The sequence below is a fragment of the Cuculus canorus genome, chromosome 11 (genome assembly GCF_017976375.1).
Source record: "Cuculus canorus isolate bCucCan1 chromosome 11, bCucCan1.pri, whole genome shotgun sequence".
Classification (NCBI taxonomy): domain Eukaryota; kingdom Metazoa; phylum Chordata; class Aves; order Cuculiformes; family Cuculidae; genus Cuculus; species Cuculus canorus.
In genome coordinates this window covers 4,142,771-4,160,484 of record NC_071411.1, presented here as the reverse complement: position 1 = coordinate 4,160,484, position 17,714 = coordinate 4,142,771, and the positions used below count along the sequence as shown (strand labels likewise).

General features: G+C 38.2%; 1 protein-coding gene across 16 annotated transcripts in view; it reads right to left on the bottom strand.

Moving 5' to 3' along the window:
- CACNA1D (calcium voltage-gated channel subunit alpha1 D) overlaps positions 1 to 17,714 on the bottom strand; it is a 204,485-nt gene that overhangs the window by 62,961 nt on the left and 123,810 nt on the right. For all 16 annotated transcript variants that reach the window (XM_054076355.1, XM_054076358.1, XM_054076344.1 and 13 more), the window contains exons 9-14: positions 13,994 to 14,163; positions 5,692 to 5,779; positions 4,969 to 4,995; positions 1,687 to 1,847; positions 917 to 1,142; positions 564 to 771 (exon numbers count right to left, since the gene is read on the bottom strand). In XM_054076355.1, the coding sequence (XP_053932330.1) occupies positions 564 to 771; positions 917 to 1,142; positions 1,687 to 1,847; positions 4,969 to 4,995; positions 5,692 to 5,779; positions 13,994 to 14,163 (880 nt within the window). The remainder of the gene's footprint in view (positions 1 to 563; positions 772 to 916; positions 1,143 to 1,686; positions 1,848 to 4,968; positions 4,996 to 5,691; positions 5,780 to 13,993; positions 14,164 to 17,714) is intronic.

The window sequence follows — 17,714 nt, the reverse complement described above, 5'->3', positions numbered from 1 at the left end:
TTCACTATATTTATAAGCAAATTTGCATTCCATTCCATTCTATTCCATTCTGCCATATGACCCATATGCAAGTATGCATTCTTATAAGACTTCCCATTTTTTTCCTGCTTGGGAATAGCTGAACTTTTATATAACTAATCATAAAATCATTTGGTTGGAAAAGCTATTTGAGATCATCAAGTCCAACCGTACCTGTCCACTACTAAACCATATCCCCGGCCTCATCTTCCCATCTTTTAATGAAGTCAAAGAAAACAATTTGATTAAAATAAAAATAACATTCCATCTCTTTTTTCTAGTCATGTATTTGATGGACACAGGAGATTTAATTTTGTGAATAATATGATAGCTATGTTGCATAGATAGATAGATCAAATAAGACATGAAACAAATGGTACAAATGGTGCAGAGTTACCAGAGTACTGAATTTAATGAGCAAAATGCTACTTAAAGTAAACTGAATAAATAGTATACGTGATTTTATTTTCAGGCAACATGATCACTTAAACAGTTTTGCTGATCTTCAAAGGTAATATGTTTTATACGGGATGAAAGAAAGTTACCTGGAATACAGTTAAAAGAGCTTGTGGAAAATTATCGAAGGTGCTCCGTTTTGTTTGAGTTTCATCAAAATTAAATTTGCCTCCAAACAGCTGCATTCCAAGCAACGAGAAGATTATGATGAAGAGGAAAAGCAGAAGCAACAGTGAAGCAATGGACTTCATTGAGTTTAACAAGGATGCTACCAAGTTGCTCAGGGATGCCCAGTGCCTATAAATTAAAATGCGTGTGTTAACGCACACCAAAAAAAACCCCAAACAAAACAGTAAAAGAGCAGTGCATGGTGAAGTATTACAAAAGAATTGCTGATCATTTGTCAGCTATCCCTAAAGTCAGCAGTACTAGTTAACCTTACCTTGTTACTTTAAAAATACGCAGGAGACGAACGCAGCGAAACACTGAAATTCCAAGGGGTGACATAATTTCCAACTCCACCAAAATGGTTTCAACGATGCCACCACAAACAACGAAGCAATCAAAGCGGTTAAAAAGAGAAACAAAATAAGCCTGTAGGCCCAAGCTGTACATCTTTACTAACATTTCGCAGGTGAATAAAGCCAGAAGAACTTTATTTGCGATATCTGGAATAAAACATCAAAAAAAAAAAACCAAACTGAACATTCTCGAGTTGTCACATAGATTCCATTTTTATTTTAATATATTAGTACTATTTCTTAAGAAGGAAATACTGTTTTTTCATGTTGGATTGTATTTGATGCCTAAGGGGCAAAAGTTACACAAAGATGGAAAGCTTCCTGCCACCTCTGAACTATTCATCTTCCCAAGAAGTTATGCGCTTCATAGCTGCTCAACTCATTGCTCGAGTCCACACTGTGACTTAAGCAACACAGCTCACAATATGTTCTGCTGTGCCAGTTTCCATTTCCTTCCTCAACTTTCAAGCATGGTTTAACAATAAAAGTACAGGTATCTACCATTTAGTACTGTCAGGTTTTTGCTGGTATGCCACTGAGCTGTGTTACAGCTGTGGAAATCAAAGAGATTCAGTCCTTTCTTGGATCTGCCTTTGGTTGGGCTGAATATCCTTCAGGACAGTAACAACAACTAAACGGCAAAGTACAACAGTGGGTAGTCAAAAACAGGACAAATAATTTTTGATAATACCTTGGATCTGGGTCAGCCAGTCGGGTTGATTATAATGTTCCGAGGAGATAGTTAATGTGTTCAGAAAGACCAAGACAATAACAAGCCAATAAAATGTGACAGATTTTACTGCAGCTCTACATTTTCTTCGATTAAATCGATTCCAGCGACGCCAGCGTCGACTGAAAGTTGGAATAAAAACAAATTTATTATTACACAGACAACTCATACGACCTTAAGGAGGGTTTCTTCTGTGCAGAAAATATAGTGCAAGTACGTACATGAGAGCAGGCGTGTTTTCATAAATATGTGCACAATACTTAGTTGTGTAAATTATAACAAGTTGCAGATCAGGGAGTGCTAATTTTTTACCCCTTTTTTAGCTTTCATTATAGATTTTTAAATGTTAACCACAACTTTTGGAGGCTCTAATTGCCTGTGACATAATCAGATTAAGCTGCATTTAACATTTCGTTGAGTAAAAAAATACATCTGTCTTCCCAGGCCCCTTACAGTTAATAGCAGGAAAGAAAGGGCAACGAAGCAACTTAGAATTCAAATTACATTTACTCTGAAAATGTAGGGTTTCAGTTAAACCATAGGCACAATTCTGCCAGGATTAAACAAGGCAGGAAATGTTGAGGTCAACTTTTAGAAATCTATCCTATAACGTTAGACATCTCAGCCAGAGACTCCAAGAGATTTCTACCGATATGCTTTGAAATTGTGTCAGTGGGCAAATGTTTGTGAAACGAATGACAATTAAGGACAAGGAAACAAGTCCTGTGGTGACAGAAGCTGGATTTACAAGAGAGATTGTTAGCTTAACTTTGGACTCATAAAACTAGATCTAACTTCTCCGCTTCACATACGGGAACTTCAGTAAACCTATCAGTCTCCTCGGGTTGCATTTTCATTTGTGAAACAGAAAGAAAACATATTTCTGGGTCATAAGAAGAAAAGGATTAGTAAGCATTTGCTATTACCTAAAAGGGAGGCATATAAAATTCATACACCCAGAACTACAGTCATGGACTCAGATAATAACTTGGAAGAACTGACAAGTTCTTCATCCAAAATTCAAGGGACAGAGCAGGCACAGGCTCCAGTGGAATCTTGACCTAGCCTTAAAAGAGCAAAGAGCTGAGAAGAACATGCATGTATAAGCTTCTTCCTCTGTAAATTCACTATCTAGTCCGCCTTGCATAAATCTGTGATGAAGTGGGCTGCTCTCCTTGGTCTGTTCTCTCCTCTCTCTTTTGCCAAAAGTAGCCTCAATTAAGTGACCCAGGTCTGAGAACTGACTGGTGGAAACAGATTTCTTTATTTCTGGGTTGATTTCAGCTGGTCAGTTGTCTGATCCAATTTGTTGTATTGCCACAACAGAGAAAGAGCAGGAAGACGAGTGGCTGAGAGCGGGAAGGGCACTGCAGCCCTTTTGGCAGCACCACAAATACACAGAATCACACAGAATCACACAGAATCACCAGGTTGGAAAGGACCCATTGGATCATCGAGTCCAACCATTCCTAACACTCCCTAAACCATGTCCCTAAGCACTTCATCCACCCGTTCCTTAAACACCTCCAGGGAAGGTGACTCGACCCCCTCCCTGGGCAGCTGTTCCAGTGCCCGATGACTCTTTCCATGAAGAATTTTTTTCTGATATCCAACCTGAACCTCCCCTGACGGAGCTTCAGGCCATTCCCCCTTGTCCTGTCCCCTGTCTCTTGAAAATTGTTACAAAGAACTAGGCGGTTTTCTTAATACTTCCAGTGTCTGAATTAGCAGGTATTGTAGTTAGTATGTATAAATCAGGAATGCTTTAAACTGCCTTGGGAAATAGAACCAATATGCAATAACACCACCATGAAAATAACTTGAGCTTGGCATCGCATTGAAGCATTAACTGAATTTTCCTTATACACCCTACATTTGTACTTGCAGATTGGACTTGGGAAATGAATGCTGGTTCCAGACATCAGTACAAAGGCATGTCAAGCCTTTGCAGTATTCTAACCATATAAAGGAAAAATACCCTGTCCTGACCTAAAGTAACACGGTATCCAAGAACATTCTTATCTTGCCAGTCCCTGGCTAAGCAGCGCTGCGTCCATGGCCATCGTCAGGATGGTTCGCTCCCTGGGTAGGTAAAACAGCCTTTTTTTTACACTTACAGAACACCGTGATGTTGAAGTAAAGTGAGATGAGAATCTCAAGAGACAAGAATAATATTTAATATTGTTTGGATACCTCTACTCATAGAAGCAAAAAGCAGTATCAAAGCGTAGAACTCAGCTCTCTGAAGCCAATGGGGCTTTTTTCCCCCACCACCACCAAAAAAGGTCTGTGGAATCAGTGACAAAACAGTGGTGTTCATGGGAAAATTAAAAAAGGAGAATAGGAGGAATGATCTACTTCCATTACATCGGTCCAAGCACAGAAAGAAATAGTAAGTAGCAGACTGAAGTAGATGGCCTGCCTTTCCAGGAAAATCTGTGGCTATATAAAATAGGAAAACAAATTATACTGTTTTCACTCACCAGCTTTCTATTTTTCAGTAACCACCTCTCCTAGTTTTAACCAAATAGAGTGTTCTTTTTTTCTGGAAGAATGAAATGTGCCTCTTCATTTTGAAGAGAAACTCCGCTTTCATAAATTTGCAATGATATAATGTCTCTTTAACAAAATTATCATGCATTATTCAGAAGATATAGAAGTTGAATAAATATTAAAATCACAGAGGACACTTACAGCTGACAGTTTGTTAGAACAAACCAAATTATTCAGTGCTTTTCTTCTCATTAAATAGCTGATATATTTTTTCTTTGTAACTATTTATGAGCAAATCATTATCCTTATAAACGTGTCCCCAGTTTCACTTTCAGTCACTCAGGTATTCATGTTTAGTTTGGTCCTTTAGGCCCCAGTCTTAAATTTCAGTCCACACAGGGAAAAATGCAGCCTTGCATTGAGTCTGACTGAACTAAGCGGCAAATCCAGTGTCAGGACTACTAATTCCTAATTTTGCTCCTGCCAATTTTCACACTTGAAAACAGAAGCTCACATTCCCAAATGCTCCTAATAAGTGAAAAGAGAACCACAAAGACCAGCAAAGCAAATCAGGGAGTTGGAGTTCCAAGAGTGTTCGTGGATACTTTTGTATTAACAGGCAACTGCTAGGAAGAATTTTCACAGAGTGAAATTTAAAGTACAACAAATAAAGAATAATTATATGAGATTATCGTGACGTGTAAATAGACACAAGGGGAAAAAGTGATGAAGAGAGAGGAAAATACTGACCTGAACTTGGATTTTGAGATGGTTTGACTGGAAGAAAAGGAAAAAACGTTTTTAAGAATGTGGACAAAAAATAATTAAAGCAAATTTGTTCTCTTCATAATTTTGCAAATCAATATGTTGGAATGACATACACATAAAATGAAGCTTTTAACAAAATGCATCATGAATGCTGATATTCTATTGTCAGTTACTTATTTTCTGAAATATCATTCCTAAAGTTTTACAAATTTTTTTAAGTAAAAGAAAGGAAACCTACTTTAAAATTAAGTACAGAAACTTTTCATGGAGAAGCTGCGTCAAAGGCATGAAACTGAGCAAATAAACACCGAATACTATGAGATAAATACTCCCATACATTCAGTTATCACCTAAAAACTACACATTGCCCAGATCATGCACAATTTAACAGAAGGTGTTTCTTTTTACATGTCATGAGAGACTTCAATTCCTTTCTTATTATTTTGGACAATTGTTATATTTTATAAAAGCTTTCAGGAAAACACGGGTCCACTGGAAGTTCAGTGGAATTGCTTTATGACTTCATAACTTGAGAATTTTAGGAGTGCTTTAATGTCTAATATTAAACTACTGAAAGGCAAAGAATGTCCTACAATGCTTAACTATTGAAAAAGAGTTTTGGCTATATAAACAATAGGGAAAGAATGAGTCTTTTAAAGTTTGAGATGATGAGTGTGGGTACTTGAAAATAGTCCATATACTCACCACAAACTCCCACAGCATGCTGGGCTCTCTCCTTCTCCACTCACGTTCTCTGTGTTCACTGACTCCGTTTCACTGGTGGGCATGCTTGCTGTCAGGAGACAAAAATTGCTTTAAATTGATAGCCAAGCAAGGCATTACACAGGTTGTCAACTCCTGTTCTATTGTAAGAATGCTTCCACTTTTTGCAGGTCTAATGAGAGCTTGGAAGATCTAAGGAATAGCAGATGAAACGAGACACTTTATGTGTCTAAAAAAAGCAAGCACGGAGAATTCCAGAGTGTATTGTAGCTTTTTTGGGTTTTTTTTCCATGATTCAACGTAACTGTTGAAAACCCACTACAGAACACAAAGCAGAGGAGTTCTGCAACAAAGAGCACACTACCTCTAGTAAAGAAATAAACCTGAGCTAGATTTCATGACCTTTCATTTTAAGAAGTGCCCTGTTAACGCTCTGCAGGTGTTTATCAGTTCAAGTGTCCTTAACATGCTCGCCAATTCCAAGAAACATCAGCAAAGTTCTCCTGAAAACAGGAATTATCCCACTGATCATATTGACCACATTTTACTTCCATTATCAAGGCAAGATGCTAGAAAGTAATTGTGCCCGCAAATATTATATGAGCAGACAGGAATGAGGACTGGGAATGGCAGAACGGTACTACAAAGGATGGTGGGAATTACTAGCAACATAAAGGGGATTATTCCACTTGTTACACAGTGAATTATGTACCTAGAGTGGCTCATTACTGAATAGTTAGCAATTGTAGCTCATTTTTTTTAGACAAAACTCATTTGTAGGTTGGTCATCACCAGTTATCTTCAAATCAACTGAAATACAGAGGGAGGACAACACACGTCAAATCACGTTAGGAAACAAATAGGCAAAGTTCTCAGTACTTCCTAGGGGAGAACACCACTTCCATGTCTGCATCAGAAGCATGAAAGAAAAGCCTCAGGAACAATAAAAGCATAAAATTAATGTTGCTGGTTTATACAGTAGAAATACCACATAAAGCAGGAGGGGGAAAAAAAGCAAGCCAAAAGACACACTGAAATTACTGTAGAACAATAAGAACAAAATTAAAAAACAGAGTATCTTCAAGGTATTCTGAGGTTTGCCTTCTGCTGTTTTGATAGTTTGCTTGGTTGGTTTGGTTGGTTTGTTTTGTTGGGGAGGCTTAAGCCAATGTCTGCGGACTGAAAGCACCGAAAGCAGAAGGGTTACTATGTAGGTTAGGGATGTTCCACTGTCCTAGAGGAGGTTTAATAAAGCAGGCTTAATTACAAACATCATGTAAGTGAGTCTCCAGAACGAGGCTCAGAATTTTGGGGTTTTTTGGATCAGGTACAAAATGAGAACTCTCAGTAACAGTTTTTCTGCACGGTCTCTATATTGCCTCAACACCAACATAGAGATACACAGAAGTGGTAAACGGCAATTTGTTTCCATCGCCCACCAATTCCATCCAAGTTGAGAGACTGATGGGACTATGCAGGCTAGACGCTGAGCTGCTGTTTGCAGCAGCTGAGAATCTGTCCCCAGAAAGGTAAGTCATCATAGCATGAAATAGTAAACGCAGAGCTGACATAACAAAGAAAGAGCCAAACTGTGCATGCAGGTGTTTGACTAAACAAGGCACTTCAGGCAGTAAGCACAGCAAAACCTTCTTTCACAAGGTTCTCCATTTTTTATGGTTCTTTTAAAACATTTTTGTAATTGCTTTACGCTGGAAAAATCCCTGGCTCACACTTGTGCCTCGATTCCAATATCATGCTTCTCTTTATTAATCAGTTGTAAAAAAAAAATGAACATTGCTCGTCTTGTGTGAACTTCACAGCTTACAGTCACAGAGTTCAAAAGGAATTTCGTTCAGAAGTAAAGCAGACAATCTTTGATGAGATCCAAATTCAAGCATTAGAATTTCAAAGGGTTTAGGAAAAAGATTACAGAACTACTGCAGACAGTCTCAGATCTTCAGAACTAATTGTCTTTATTTTGAAATGCCAGGGTCTTTTGCAATGAAGGCAAGGAGTTTCCCTGACTGGTAAAGAACTGAAGTGGTTGTCTGGCGGTGGGTGACTTGGATGCTGTCAGGAAACAGCGTTCTGGCCACCCAGTGATGAACATCTCAGCACTCATGATGGGCAGCTGCAAAATATGAGTGCAGGAGTCTTGTTTCATACACTGTTATTAAGAACTGAGGTGAAAACAGAGCTACCCCCACTTTTGCAAGTGTCATATGTGCAATGCAGCTCACGCTTGTGTTTCAAATTTATGAACTGTTTCCTCATCTAAAAGCAGTGCCCAGAATCCAGCCCCTCATCAAGCGTCACTTCAGTGTCACACAAATGCTCATTGTTCTAATATATACCAAATAATTTTTAAGACTATCTATAATGTAATTTTAATTCACATCTACCCAGACTTGATGCGTTAACGCACTGTAAGAAACACCAGCCCTTTTTTAATGTGACTGCATGAAAAAAACCCTTTGTCCCTATTGAAGCCAATGTCAGTTTTGCTAATTATTAAATACAGGCAGACTGTTACACTCTATTTCAGACAGGGTTATTGCTCTGGCCCCGTTAGTGACTGGCAGGTGCTGTTTTACAAAAGCAGAAGGAGGTAAAAAAAGGACCGCAGACGGGTCAGTTTACATTAAAAACTCAGCTATCATGAGACTGTAATTTATATGCCAAAAGGAAAACTTGACAAAAGTACTGAGAAAGGCACCATGTGGAAGCCTGGCTCCAGCAATGCTAGCCAGTCATTAAATTAGCCAGAAGAAAACAGCAACAGCACTGCACGACCACGGCCACTCTCGCTAATGCAAGCAACCTGGCAAGTCTTGGAAAGGCTCTTTCATGAGCACAGCTTTTCAAGGGCGGTGTTCAGGGGACCAAGTACAGCACACAGAACCAACCCTTGGAAGACCGTCTGATCTCAGTAAGGTCAGCTTCGAGATCTTTAAACTGGTACTCCAGGATCCAAAGGAAGATATCAAATTTTCTCTATTCCTTATTCATCTTTGGCTTTCTTTTACTGGCATTCTTCTGGAAAGATTGTCTAGCTTTCTAGACAATATCAGCTCTCTTCAATTACAGTAACTGGTTTCATAAAAAAACCAATGCTTGCATTAGTCAATAGGAACAACCCATACAGCATGCAGCTTAATACTTTCCTGAGTATACAGAAAACAAGTCAAATACATAAACTGTTGTGTTTTATTTCTGCAGATAAGAAAACAGATTGGTTTTTTTCATCTTATAATGTTCACCATTTACTCCAAACACTTTCAGATTTTGGAGCAGGGATTTCAAACTCCACCCCAGGACGTAACATAACTAATGCATAGCTAAGGGCAAGTCAGTGTCCATCAGCATTGCTATGTCCTAGACAGCTGGAAGAAAGAATTCCACAATCCTGCAATATGACAAGTTAGTGTCACTGTAGAATCCAGAAGCCAGCTAAATAACACTCTGAATTAATTAAATGTATAGTTCAAGTATTATTAGGAGAAGTATTGTTGGAAATGTTTTCCTCTAGAAAGCATATAACTAATATTTTAATCTGGTTCAACTTCAGCTATGCATTTTTGATCCACAGGCTGATCTCCACACTGATGCACCTTGAGTGGCTTTCTGGTTACCCATGCTGAAGAAAAAGAGCTGCAGAAGTGGAGTGATCTGCAAAGCTACTCAGAGATCAGTAACAGCTTCTGAAGAGAAGTTTACAATTATTAAAAAGGGACTATACTGAAAAATTTTAGATCAACCTTGCAAAATGATCATCTTCTGTCTGCTAGTGACACCCAACCACTTCCATGAGCTCCAAATTTTTCCTATTTCTTTCTCAAGTCAACACATTGATTTTCTGAATCCTTTACACCACATCTTTGAGGTAGTCAAACAGGAAAGTGGAACAAAAAAATAATCCTCAGAGAGTCAACATTATCATTGCAAATCCACCTCAAATTTTCCTAAGTCTGTGTGCCCAGAAAACACACCAGAAGGAGGTGGTACTATCTATTCTGACCGTGAAGCTCCTCAGGCTATATTCAGTCTCTAGTGGGACTTCCCAAATGATATTCTACGTGATACTGTAGTAGCGTATCTGTCTTCATAGTGTGGATTTAATGTTGATACTATCAACAATCATTCTTATAGGCTCTCTCTTCTTATAGGCAGCCCATGGAAACTCAGTACAGGGTTGAATGGTTGCATAGCAGTGCAAGGAGAGCAAAATCATCAGTCTTTACTACAGAAGCATCACTGAACCACTTCTGGCCTGAAAGACTGATACTATGAATCTTGGCAATGTTATATATCTACAGATGTGCTGCTTTTAATAGAAATAGAGGCAGAGGTAAAATGAAAAAAGTTTTGGGAAGGGAATTCTAATCCAACGGTAGTAGAAGTTTGAGCTATTCAGATCAGTGTAAGAGTCTCACAAATACAAAAAGAAATAGATCTCGGTAATCGATTTGTACTTTGCAAAACATCCTACTCGTAAAAGATCTACCTGCCTTGCAAGACACAGATGAAACTAAGTCAGTGACCACATACTCAAGAATGTTTTTGACCAGCACGGTCAAGTACCAGCAGCGAGACAGCATTTGTGGCCGGTAGATGACAGCAAGCTTTCATCTGTTTCCATGCCGTTTCATGAGTGACATCAGAACCTGCCAGTTTGAAGGCTACATTGAAACACATATCCGAATGGCATCCAAAGTCTTTTAGCAATTTTTCTAGGAAAATTATTCTAGACTATAAAACTGTATCAGCTGTTAGGCAATATATGCAAGTTACACAAGTAATTTCAAGCAGACTCAGTATTCTTCGAAAATGAGTCCATCAGCTCCTAGCAATTTCTGACTGGATACTCTGCATTCTCTACAGTAACTCCATCAGATTTGTCAGCCTCCGTCTGAGCCACAACAGTGATTCGTACAACAGTAAGGAAGTCAGTTGCTTCAATAACTTTGTTGCAGGTAGGATTAAAACTAGATCTGCTGATTAATACAGTTGTGATTATGTCAAAGCAATACACTGCCAGTATTAAAAGAGTGCAGATTTGAAAATAAGTATCATTTTCTAATCCCCCCGTCCATCTCCACTGTGGGTGGGAAAGGGATAACACACGAATTACAGAAACAAAACCATCACTAACAAGAGGAGACACAGTGAAAGTTTGTTATGCTCTGTTAGATTCTACATTAGAAGTATTACAAATAAATAGTAAACATTATCATCTCCCTGTTCTAAGCTCACTATGACCCCTTATAATGCTTGTAAAATACTTTGATTAATTTCTTCACACTTGAATTTAAAATACATTTTTCCAATCTGGTTTACCCAACTTTTGAAAAAGAAAATCTATACTGTGACAAGAACTGTCACAAAGACACTCGAGTGGAAATCTAAGCAGATTAAAGACTATGGCTTAGGAAGGTAGAGCACAGCAGCACCAGTCTAGTTCAAACATGCAGTTAAAACAGCAGCACTCCATGCATGAGTGTCTACATGCTAAAGACATGTATGCCTTTGTTATAGAAAATGCATACGCTATGTGCTTTCAAACGCCAGCACACCAAATGCAGTCTTGGCACAAAAGGAAGTTCAACTGCAAATCAGAACATGTTTTACCATGTTTATTGGAAGAACGGCCAAAGCACCTAAGTCTGCTTTTCTTCTTCTCTTCCATTAAGTCAGCCAGTGTAACCCCTTGGTGTTAAGCACATGAAATCCCAGCATTGACACAGTAGATGGCAGCAGTTGCAACGCAAAAAAAATAAAGACGTGTCCAAATATACACCACCAGCAATGTTAGGGAAAACAAATTTAAATTCCCGGCAGCATAACTAAGCAAAGCTAAATCCCTCGGCTCTTATTGATTTTTGCATTTTGAGCTAAATTCACAATGCTTTGAACTGAATGGAAGTTACTCACTGACTTCAGCATAACCAGCTATTGGTTCATAACAGAGACTTAACGGCTTTTAGTAAAGGTGTATTTACAGTTCCAGTAGTTAAAAGGTATTCCATTATCCAACAGCACTAAATACCCACCCACCATCAGTAACAGAGATGTACGAGTACAGGGGGGTCATGTATAAATGACTTAACGACTTCTCTGGTTTGAAATTTTAAGATGCAGGGGCTGCAGGGACCTAAACTACATTTTAAATGCTTATGTAAGACCACTAATCACTTCAACTGCCTTTGAAACCTGTACCTTTTCCTGCCATAGACAGATCTTCTGTATCCTAAACCCGCACCTCTTCCACATCATTGAAGAGCATTATGGTGATCTTCCATCGCCATAAATCAGCAATAATCTTGATCATTCAGAGGTTTAGATATTCAAAGTAGGGACATAGCTTCCTAGGAGACTGCAAACAATTATTCTGCCTGTCTAAGGACCTATCCCTACCTTATGCTTCCAAGACAGTTTTAGAAACACATCACCAGTATATTTGGACTAAATTTATTTCCTAAGCTTACTACTCAAGATTATTAACCTGGTGATGACTGGCTCACAGGTAGCTCACTATCATAACTACACTCCCAGCATAAAAGCTTCCCATGAGATAAATGGATAGCTTGTGCTGTCTCTCATTATATCTCCCCATGTAATACGATCTGCAGCAGAGCATGTCTTGAATGCAAGAGGGTGAAGCAATTCAGCAACGTCTGCTCCTTTACACCCTGTTGCAGCTGCTATAAAAAACAAAATTCCAAGTCACGTATTTAAGTACATATGCACAAACCCAGAGGAGAGTTATGAGACTGCCTATTCCCTGTAAAGCTCCACTCAAAATCCACATGCATGCCTGAAATGAAATTCTCAGGTTTTGTTTTAAAGTTCTTTTAATTACTTTCCATCTCCTGTCTTTACTCTCCAAGGCTCCTCCAACTCTTAACTTACCCTAAATTATGTCCGAGTTAAAAATTTAGAGCCAAAAGCTCTCTCAAACTCAACAACTACACAAAAAAGTATTTTTGATTTATGAAAGATTTAAACAACCCAGAAACTGATAAAGGAATGCTAGAGCAGCTGTCTCTTTTGCAGTATATTAACAACCAATCTGTTTGAACACGATGCAAAAAGTTTCTGGGGTTTCACCTGCAGAACAAATCCCTCAGCACCGCAGCTGACAGCACGGCTGCCCCAATGCTCTGTGCAGATTTGGCATCACCTACAATTTTGCATGAGTCTCGTACAACATGTGTTCACTTCATAAAATGTGCAATCTTCTACTTCGCGATCTTAGGATTCCATATTGATACTCAAAACACACAGTTCATGTGTTCCTGACACACAACATTAGTTGCAATAACGAAGTACAGCGAACTCTCAGACTTTTTTGCTCTGCTCCAGATAAAAACTCTGCTTGCACTACAGATTTTCATACAGACAGAGATCGGTGCTTTCTGGGTGATGCTGGCATCACACCAACCCACAAGGTACTTTCCAGGATCTCATAAAAATCACTGTTTCCTCCCAGTCAGTAACACAGATTCATACCCCGCTTTTATTGCAAACTAAAGGAATTATAAAATTCTGAAACTCAAAAACATAAAGATGTTAAAAAAATTAACTACACGCAATACAGACAGAAGTTTTAAACCAGGCAGCCCAATATCAAACCACATTAATTTTCACTATTTTTCTGCTCCTGAAAAGTACTACGGTTTAAAAAACAGTTCAAAATAAATTAGCAGCCCTAGAAGAAAAAGTACGGTAATAATGTATTATTTCAACTCAGAAGATAATATTCTGAGCTGCCTTTGACAAACCACTTGTAGATGCATTTTCTTTTATATACTCAATGCTATCTAAATGATAAATACCATGATTCTCCATAGTACCACGCGAAGAGCAATGTACTATTTAGCATTAGTATACATATTGAAATTTGGATTTTAATCTTATGTTTAGTATTAAATAACAAACCTCATCCTGAATCCATTTTCTTATGGATTTACAGTGATACTTTGTGACATGTCGCTTGTACGCACTAACTTTTTACAGAACACAGATGAAGCAAAGTTTTTAAGTCTCAGTAGTGACTGAGTGCAGACAATGATTTGTACACAGACAGCTCAAAGTAGAATTTAAGACCTTAAATGATTTTCCACTACTACGTATCAATACATTAATGGACATGATTGCTCTGCTAACAAACACTTTTGCAAACTGGAAATCAGAAAGTACTATCAGAGAGGCTGCATTCACCCCACGCCCTTCAAAGCTGTCAAACCGTCCCACAGAGAAGTAGTACAGAGTAAAGAACACGTACTGTTGCGCTTGCCTTCTTCATCAACCTCTTCATCATTCTCAGGGTCAATGTCTTCTGCCTGTGTAATCCAGTCTAAATATCCCTTCAGATCTTCTTCAAGCTGCTGTTTTTCACGTAGCTTCTGGAAGTCCCCTCGGGCCTTGGCTTTTTCTCTTTCCTTGGAAAATTCTCTATCAAATTCAGACAAAGCAGGAAAAAATACTGATTGTCAACATCTCAGGTGCTTTGACCAAGGTCTTGACGTTACAGAACAACATGCTGACAGAGAAAATGAACTGAATAAGCTACACCAGAGATTCTGAGTTTCTTTGAAAACAAGACAGTGATGCAAAGAAGTCATGGCAAATCCCTACCATCTTACATCAAAACTTCCAGAAGTTTTATTATTCAATTGGAAATTAAGCAGTACTTTTAGCTCTTCCTATATCAAAAGGGTTTCCTCTCCCCCCCATTTTAGTTAACTGCTCCTCTATAAATTTTTAAAAAATCAGTTTTATCTAATGGCTATGAAGAAAAATCGACTGGCAGTAATGAAGCAATTTCAGAAAGAAGAGTATTAGTTTCAGTGAAGAAGAAATACTGAGAGCCAGTACTAAAATCCTTCCTCTTCCAGCCACGGTTAATTGGCCAATAACAAGAAGTTTGTTTCAGTACACGGTTCACAGAATTCCAGTACTAAGCTCTCTCTTCCTGACATCGTGCACAGACACCTGTGCTGTTTGAGCTCTGGACGTTTTGCCCTTTTGCTCTCTGTAACAGAACTTAGAAATTCTCTTCTCACAGATCAGAAATTCATCCTTCAATTTAAATTGAATCATCTGTCTCTTTGTCCCAGTCTTAAGACAGCGTATTTGACTGTCAATCCAGTTCAGCTTTGTGATTTCGGTCAATTCCTGTATTATCATGGAATAATTAAGCCATGCTCTTTGAGAAGAAGATGGGATAAAATGCCTGAAGTCTCTCCTAATCTGAATTACCCCATGAATCTAAGATTTCCATAACGATATATGAGTCAAAACAATTATCAAGTAAAGTCCTGCATGGCAACATTTCATACGCTGACATTATTGTGACATTTGTTGTGATACCCAGCTCCAAACACATAAGCCACTCTGCTATAAGGATCAGACATTTCCCGATGAGTGTCAGTTTCTGCCTGCCACTATAAATGATTAAGGGTAAGCAAGCATCTCTTGAACTGTATTGTAACTCTGTGCCAATTCATCATTCAAAATTAAGTTTGTTCCCACTTGTTAATTGTTCAATAGGGCTGAAACTAAACCTAGAAGCAGCTACAGTAATTTCATTTACTACTAATTTCCAACCCTTTATTTTTTGTTGACTTTCCCTTTAAAATATTCCCTAATTAATACACTGTCAAAGTATTCACTAATATGCGTTTTCAAATGGAAAAATATTAGGTCTAAGATCTGCAAAATATTTTAACAAGGTGAACAAAATTATCAATATGATGTTGCCGTGCTAACAAAATATAGCAGAACAATAGAAAGCCTCAATTTTTCAACATTTCAGTTAGGTTACTTATTTGGAATTCTAAAGATTGAATTACTTCGATCTTATTTGGAATTCTAAAGACATTACTTATTTGGAATTCTAAAGACTGAATCCCTCCTGGTTTTTTTTTAATTTGTATTGCTTCATGTACAGTCTTCAAACATCTTCTAAACCTTAAATTTCTGCTTTGACTTTAATAAATTTAAGAGTTAAGCATGCAACCGTTCAGATTTTAGGGTTTTTTTTTTATGTTATGCTGCAGAAGATAAATAGCTTTCTGTTGCAAAAGCTGAGAGGCAGGCACTAATTCTTACAGCTGAGGACTTAATTCAACAAAAATTTGGTTTGGCACGTGGAGATCATCTTGTTCCCTCTGAGGGCACTGTAATGAAGCCGAAGAATGCCAGCGCTTGCTTTGCATTTGCTACCCTCCACCTAGCATCCAAGGATGAGGTCCTTCTAAAGGCCATCTCTAATGAAAAACACTCATGAAAGAGAGAGAGCTCAACAGAGCTCTCTGAGGCATAATTGCTTGTTTTTTAAAAAAAACAAAACCAGAACAAACCAAAAAGATTTCATGGTTTTGGCAGGAGATGTCACAAGCCCATAAGAAATTGTTTGGGTTTTGAAACGTTGGGTTTAAGCTTCTCTTGGAGAGAGTATCAAAGAGACTGTCCTTTCCATCAGATTCAGACAACATATTAGGGACTCTCATTCCATAGGCAGTATCTTTGAAAAAAGAGCTGTCATGGTATAGTAGGAAATCAGCAGTAAAAAGCCTTGATAGCTTTTACTAAGTATTCATGTTTTGTTCAGTTAAGACCTTCCTGTGTTTTTGCTTAGGGTGAAGGATGTGCCATCGGTGTGTGTGAAGTTAAATGGAAATAGCTGCTACATGGAGTGAAGTGAAAGAAATCATTTAAAAAAAGAAACAGTTGGCAAGGCCGGTACTTTCAACAGCACTTCACCATGACAGAACCACCTCTTGACTTTGACTTTACATTAAAATGGCTGCACGCAGAGAATTAAACACGGGTTTTTCTTTACACAGCTAACTATGACCTTTCCCTTTAATACAGCACAGAAGTCAGACATTGTCTTGTTAAATGCTGCCGCAATTTATCAGTAGGGGGAGATCTAATGGTGTTGAATTTCTATGATATTTAAAAGTCTTACTTTTATTTTTAAAAAAACTGACTGTTTGTGAGGAATTATAACACCTGAGAAGACTGCATTTTCTTTGGGGCAGGGAGAAATCTGGCTCTGTGGTGGTTTTTTTTCAATCACAATGAAGTGACACCCCTCAGACACACATAGGTACATATTCCTTTTACTGAAGTACCATGAATAAGAAAGTGGAATTAAATGGAACTGGAATGTGATGAGTTTCTTGTGAGCAGAACAAAAGCATTCCTTTTCCAAAAAACAAGAAGTTGTTTGAAAAACATGATGGGGTTGAGGTGAGCGAGAGGCATCTGATCATTAAAGCTTCTGACAAAGACGTTCAGACAACAGATATTTGGATATTTAGACATTCGCTGATCTGAAGGAGGAATAAGATGTCTGCTTGTGCTTCAAAATTAAGACTTTAGGCAAGCAGGGCTAGGTAGGAGCTTTTTGCACATCTCTACTTCCAAAGAATCTTATAAAACAGACCTGCGTAACTCATATAACAACACCTTATATCATCACCTGTTTGCCTTCAAAATGATCTTTACAGACTGTTGCTACTGAGATGGAGCCGATTCGATTTCTATTTCATTGCAAATGCAAATAAAGCAGCCAATCCAGCCCCAGTCAGTCTAATTCTGATCTAGTTAAATGTGACTAAAAATTGTAGCGTACAACAATATCCTGTAAACCGAGTAAAGCTTCAAACTGCAGTGACAGTGTAAATAACTCAGTCAACTGCTTCTGCAGCAGAAAGGAGACATCACTTGCAAAATAAAGCATTATATGGAGATTCATCTACACAGTCTAACTTATTTTTAGGGATAACTAAGCTACCGTGCAAGTTTTATTTCTACTGCCCAAAATTTCCTTGTCTTCTTGCAGAAAGATCTTGGTTCTCTGTTGAGGTATAACACCATCATCATCTATGGTTGTTGAGGCAGAAGCATATGAAATGCAGGTCTTGAGTTCATGCTTCAATAGTCTGGGGCAATCGTTTTTGTGCAGGTTTTTCTTTCTTCAACAGACTGAAACA